At 39.3% G+C, this 5,938-nt stretch overlaps 1 protein-coding gene across 1 annotated transcript; it reads left to right on the top strand.

Moving 5' to 3' along the window:
- Positions 1-1,434: 1,434 nt before the first annotated feature.
- On the top strand, positions 1,435-3,980 carry LOC148876396 (uncharacterized). Its single transcript, XM_088966748.1, has 2 exons — positions 1,435-1,924; positions 2,757-3,980. Exons 1-2 carry the CDS (start codon positions 1,753-1,755, stop codon positions 3,731-3,733), a joined length of 1,149 nt encoding a protein of 382 aa, XP_088822874.1. The 5' UTR covers positions 1,435-1,752; the 3' UTR covers positions 3,734-3,980.
- The last annotated feature ends 1,958 nt before the right edge of the window (positions 3,981-5,938 follow it).

The raw sequence follows: 5,938 nt of genomic DNA, 5'->3' as shown, positions 1-5,938 counted from the left end.
TCAGTTAGGGAAGTGGCTGAGGATTCATTTCAAACCAAAATGCCCTTCGGAAACTAATTCATGAATCATCAAAAAGCTTATGATCATATACTTTTATTTTTTGTTTTGGCCATTATCTTCATGTAAGCCAACTCTGAAACATATAGGGAGATCAGAATTACTGAAAAAAAAATTGAAAATTTAAAGTCAGCTATGCATGGCGAAACAATTGTAATGCCCCAAAGCAATCATAATTAAATAAATTGCAAATAGCCTACAACCACCCAATCTCTTAATTATCATTTATGGCTGACATTGTCATTTGACTTGACAGCCCATACTATGGAATTGAAGGAAAAGCTTCCCGCAATCTGCAATAAAAGAAGAAAATTACTCTTCAATTGCCTTTTGGAGGGCCTCAGCCTTCAGGTGAGGCTATGGCACAAGCATTAATTAATAATCCATGTTTAGTAGGTACGCATCGTGCAGCAAACCAAGAGGGGATTAGGCCAATATCCGGCACAACTACTCTGAATTAGTTTGTACATAATTGTGGTTTAAATTGATAAGAGTTCGAAACAGAGTTTAGCAGGAAATTTTCAAAAGAGAATGCATCGATTACTACATGTATTAAAATCTGGATTTCCTAGCTACCAACCTCACTCTAGTACTGTCTATCCTACTAATTAACCCAATCTGTACCTAACCATATTACAAGAGTCCTTGTCCAGTTCTCCTACCTCATGTGTTAACATATAACAACTAAGCTGCCAAGCCACCCAGTGAAGCTATCTTAGGCAGCTTCTATGAATGAAGATCATCAAGTTTTCCTAGAGAGCTCTGGTTTAACACAAGAATTTATGAAATCATGCATGGCTATCTCATCCTCATTCTCTTGAAGTGGATAGGATTATTCAAGTGATCAGCTCCATTAATCAGGTCTTTCCTTTGCAATAATTAATTGAAGTTGATCATATGGACGATGACGCGCTTGGTTTACGATCGAAGACCTGTGATAATTAATACCCTTTTCCTTTATTTTGGCTGGATTAATTCCTTAGAAAATGCCTTGAACTAGTCATTAATTGTTGTGGGCTTTGGCCATCAGTGCGTGTATATGGTTTATTATCAGAGACAGAGAGTAGTACTCTTAATACTCTACTCATCTAAATTGTTGGACGACTTCATTTTATTTAGTGTATGGACGCAAGAGGCGATCTGGATATTAATTATATTTGGGGAAATTGAAGAAGCATGGAGTGCAATATTACAAGGGACCGGAATTGAATTGATAGAATACAAATGCACCAAAGTATAGACAAATGAAGAATGCCCTACTTCAAAAGCAACGTATTTATCATGAAAGCTGTTATAACCACAAGCCAAGCTGGACTTAGTTAAATATTGGAGAGGAGAGGCACAATAGGACACAGACGTACAGTGCAGTTGAGGCCCATTCAATGAAGAAAACTGCCTTCGATCGGCGAAACCGGTGAGTGTTGTTGCAGTCGCCACCTCACAATCAGACGCACAGTCTGGGACCTCACCACATGTGAAGACTTTATGGACTCTGTCGGCGAGGCCTTCCCCTTCAGATTTTCACTATATTATATATTATGATCTAGCTAGGGCACCCCCTCCGCACTTGAATCTGTAGGGAAAGAAGCTCCGAGCTTCTTAAAGTATTAAGTTCCTACTTCATTACTAGCTACTTATTGCTTCTCATCAGATCATCTGGGGCCGGGGGAGGGCGGTCGTACTATTGCATCCTCAATGAGGGCTCCTTCTGTTTGCAGAGGAACCCATCTGGGCTTCTGGGTGACTGTACTACTGTTAGTTCGCTTCTGCTACTACTGCACCGCCGACAACTCCTTTCAGGTGTTGGGTGTTGGAGAGTGCGTGGATTGCAAAAAGAATAACATTAAGAGTAGCCATGCATTTTCAGGTACGACCACTCTCTTTCTTGCTTCACTATTCACATTTTTTTTTACTATATATACAGGTAATTGGGATCTGCTCCTCACATGAATAATAAATATAAATAAGGGAGATGTTCCTGATGTGATATGCTGTGAGATCGGTGTGAAGAACAGATCCGATCTCCTATCCAGTACGGATCTCACCCAGTTGTGTGCTACCGCTTTCTTAATTCAGCACTGTTTGTGTTTTATGGAGTTATGATGGACTTAGGTTGTGCATACCCCATGATTATAATAAGGTTCACATAAGTTGAAGAAATCCACCGAGTTTATGGAGCTAGCTTAATTTGGACTAAACTCGGTGGAAATCCTTCAGTTGGAAGAAATTGTAACTTCAATTCATACTGTTGATCTGTTCTCTAAATAGGGAACAGAAATGTACTTTTTTTCTTTTAAGTTGGATAAGGAAATTAATTAATAGGTTTTTTTGAATGAAAAAAAATTTACCTTCGCATCCTATGGTTAAGATCATATGATGGAGACGCAACCTTTTAACACAGCTCAAGGAGCTCAACAGCTCAAACATCGTCTAAGCTTCCCTCCCAAAGATCAGCTACACGAATCTTGTTCTGTCATTTCATTCTGTTCAGGACTGTCATATATATTAATTTGTAACTTGAATCATTCTCGATCATCTCGGTCTACCCCTGGTTCATCAATTTGTAACTTGTGCACGACCAAACCATGTTTATCTGCTTCCTCCATTTTATTATTTTCAGTTTATCACCCATTGAAACTAGTCCTAGGGCAAATTCTTCACTTTTAATGTGTTGTGCATTAACCTTTGTGGTTTTGCAGGGCTTCGTGTAGCCATTGAGTGCAAGGATGCAAATGGACAGTTGAAGACAAGAGGAGCTGGAGAGCTTGACAAACAAGGGAAATTCACAGTAAAAATTCCCAGGGAGATTGTGAAAGATGATGGTGAACTGAAGGAGGAATGCTTTGCGCAGCTCCACAGTGCATCAAATGCACCATGCCCCACTCACAACGGCCTGGAGTCCTCCAAGATAATCTTGCAGTCCAACAAGGAGAACGGGAAGCATAAGTTTGGGCCGACCGGAAAGTTGGCTTTCTCGCCGGTCACATGTACGTCGGCCTTCCTCTGGCCTCATTTCAACTACCCACCACTACCAAAACTTCCACCCTTCCCCACCACTCACCCTTGGTTCAATCATCCATGGTACAAACCCCTCCCAAAGATGCATTTTCCTCCTCTAGTCTTTCCTCCACTCCCACCAAAGTACTTTCATCCTCCAATATATAAGAAGCCTTTCCCACCACCGGTACCGGTGTATGAGAAGCCGCTTCCGCCACCAGCCCCAGTGTATGAGAAGCCACTTCCACCACCTGTTCCTGTTGAGCCACCACCAGTCCCTGTATACGTAAAGCCACTTCCACCACCAGTTCCTGTTGAGCCACCACCAGTTCCAGTGTACAAGAAGCCTTGTCCGCCACCAGTACCAGTATACAAAAAGCCACTTCCACCACCAGTCCCTGTATACGTAAAGCCACTTCCACCACCAGTCCCTGTATACGTAAAGCCACTTCCACCACCAGTGCCAATTTATAAACCACCATCTACTCCAACCTACAAGAAACCATGTCCACCCATCATCCCTCACCTCCCTCCGTTGCCCAAATTTCCACCTATCCCCAAGCTCCCTCCCAAATACAAAAAGCCTCTGCCTCATTTCCCTAAATTTCCTCCAAAATCGTATCACCACCCTAAGTTTGGTTATTGGCCTCCCCATCCACCTTATTCATCCCATCCTTGAGGCATTTCCAAATTAAGGTTCTTGATATTATTAAATTAGGACCCTTCTTTCCATGAGTGTGTTTCATGTACCTATTGATCTAGTTTTTATTGTTTATTGTGGAGAAGAATATTTACTTTAAGATCTACTAGTGCAATAAAGTCATCGATGTAGAAACTAGAAATCCACGGTCACTTTTTATTTGTAATAATATAGCTGTATCATGTGAGTTGTTACGATTAAATTGTCAGTTTGGGGCCTTGGGACATTTCATGTATGTGTCTAGAGAATAAAGAAGTTATTTCTTGTTTTTTCTTTTTCTTTTTTTAGGGAAATTTTCCTATTAATAACACTCTGGTCTTCGAATTTTAAAATGTGGCAAATCAGTATTTTAACTTTGAAAACGTATAAATCCAGTATATATCATTAACTAGTTCATTAACCAACCATTAAGTGACATTTGAAAAGACACAAATCATCTTGGATTGTCGTCTATTTTTCTTTATCAACCATATTCCAAATCCTTTACTCTTCTATTCAAGAAAGTTGGTGTCACTAGAATGCCCACTAAGACGTAACCCTAAGTCCCCAACTTTCTTGAATAGAAGAGTCAATGATTTGGGACTGTTCATTTTTTGTCAAACATTTGAATGGTTGATAAAGAAAATTAGTTGGCATTTAAAGGGCACTTGTGTCTTTTCAAACGTTATTTAATGATTGGTTAACAGGCTGATTAATGACAGGTTTTGAAAGTTCAAATACTGAATTATGACATTTTAAAATTTGGGGACCAAAGTGGCATTAGGCCCAAATTATAGGGTACTAATAGTGAATTTCCCCCCTCCCACCCCCCACCCCCCACCCCCCCAAAAAAAAAACATATTTGAACTAGTTTTCCGATTTTGGGCGAGTCAGACTTCATGAATCTGCCTATGAAGAATGCATTTTATAAGAGGCGGGTGTGGACGAGAGGATTGAAAATAAAAGGTAGAATAAATAAAAAAGTGCAGTGCTCGATGGCTTTTCGGTTAATTAGTAGAAAGCGTAAATGGAATGCGATGATGAGAAGGTAGAGTCACCTTTGGGTCTCAAATAGGATATCCGAAAGGTAAAACATCTAATAATTTGATGATCCAATGTCTACATTACGAAAATTTAGAAGAAATCTAGTCGATGGATCAAAATCTATAAACTCAATGGCATTTTAGCATTACTTAGCTTTGGAACACTGTCACAAGGGGCTCAGTTTGGGAAGAGTGTAAATACAAATCTGTCCAGTACAAAGATAAGGTTTAGAAATATAAACACGGACCATATACAAGGTTTTGCATCAAATATATTTGTATTTTTTCTCTTCCTTTGTGAAGTAAATTTCATTTGCATTATTGAAAATACAGGAAAATGCAAATAGGTTATGTGCAAATTCTGATTTATTTATTGTTTTAGATTTGATTTGTTGTGAAAAACAAATAGGATGTAAAATGAAGTTGTACTACTCACTTTATATAAGACATGAGGAGAATTATCTATTTGAAAGTGCGGTAGAAAGCAAGGTGATAACTGATATGGTTCATTCTATATGGGACAGAATTTAGGTATGAGGAAGGTGCTTGTGCAAATTTCACATCAGTTTTTAGGATGTAAAATTTGCACCGACAGTAAATGCAAATGAGACATAATACATTATATTAGGTAGGAACATAAAGTAACAATTAAATAAGCCTTACAACACTCCCCCTCACATCCTAGAAGTAAATTTCTTGAGGGCTGGTATTCTGCTCGTGGTTGTTGTGTGGTTTTTTGGACTGTTTTCAGCAGTGTCCTATGGCAAATTATGAATCAACTTCATCGGAGGTTATACCGACCCACAACACAGTTGGTATGGGAGGTGAAAATATGATGTTTTCCATGCCAATTACCCCTTTAAATGGTCTGAACTACTTGGAGTGGGCTAAAAGCGTAAAACTCTATATAACGACAAGGGATAAAGCTGGTTACATAAATGGAAGGGTGAAAAAACCCAAGGGTGAGACAGCTGAACATGATAGGTGGGACCAAGAAAACAATATAGTGATATCTTGGCTCCTCGCAGCCATTGAACCTGATTTGAAGAAGAACTTTATGTGGGCAAACACCGCTAATGAGATCTGGGAATAAGCCAAAACTACATATTCTGAGCAAAGGCATTATGCCAAGGTTTACCAATTACAAGCTGAATTTTCAACC

This window comes from Nelumbo lutea, chromosome 1 (genome assembly GCF_056320005.1).
Source record: "Nelumbo lutea isolate HS-2025 chromosome 1, American lotus-T2T, whole genome shotgun sequence".
NCBI lineage: Eukaryota > Viridiplantae > Streptophyta > Magnoliopsida > Proteales > Nelumbonaceae > Nelumbo > Nelumbo lutea.
Note: the sequence above shows the minus strand (reverse complement) of the source record. Positions and strands in the feature narration are given on the sequence as shown.

Excerpts from the sequence above, each read along its gene's own strand:
- LOC148876396 (XM_088966748.1), top strand. The coding sequence starts at position 1,753 with ATGAGGGCTCCTTCTGTTTGCAGAGGAACCCATCTGGGCTTCTGGGTG. Across the intron at positions 1,925-2,756 it reads GAGTAGCCATGCATTTTCAG|GGCTTCGTGTAGCCATTGAG; the intron begins GTACGACCACTC and ends GTGGTTTTGCAG.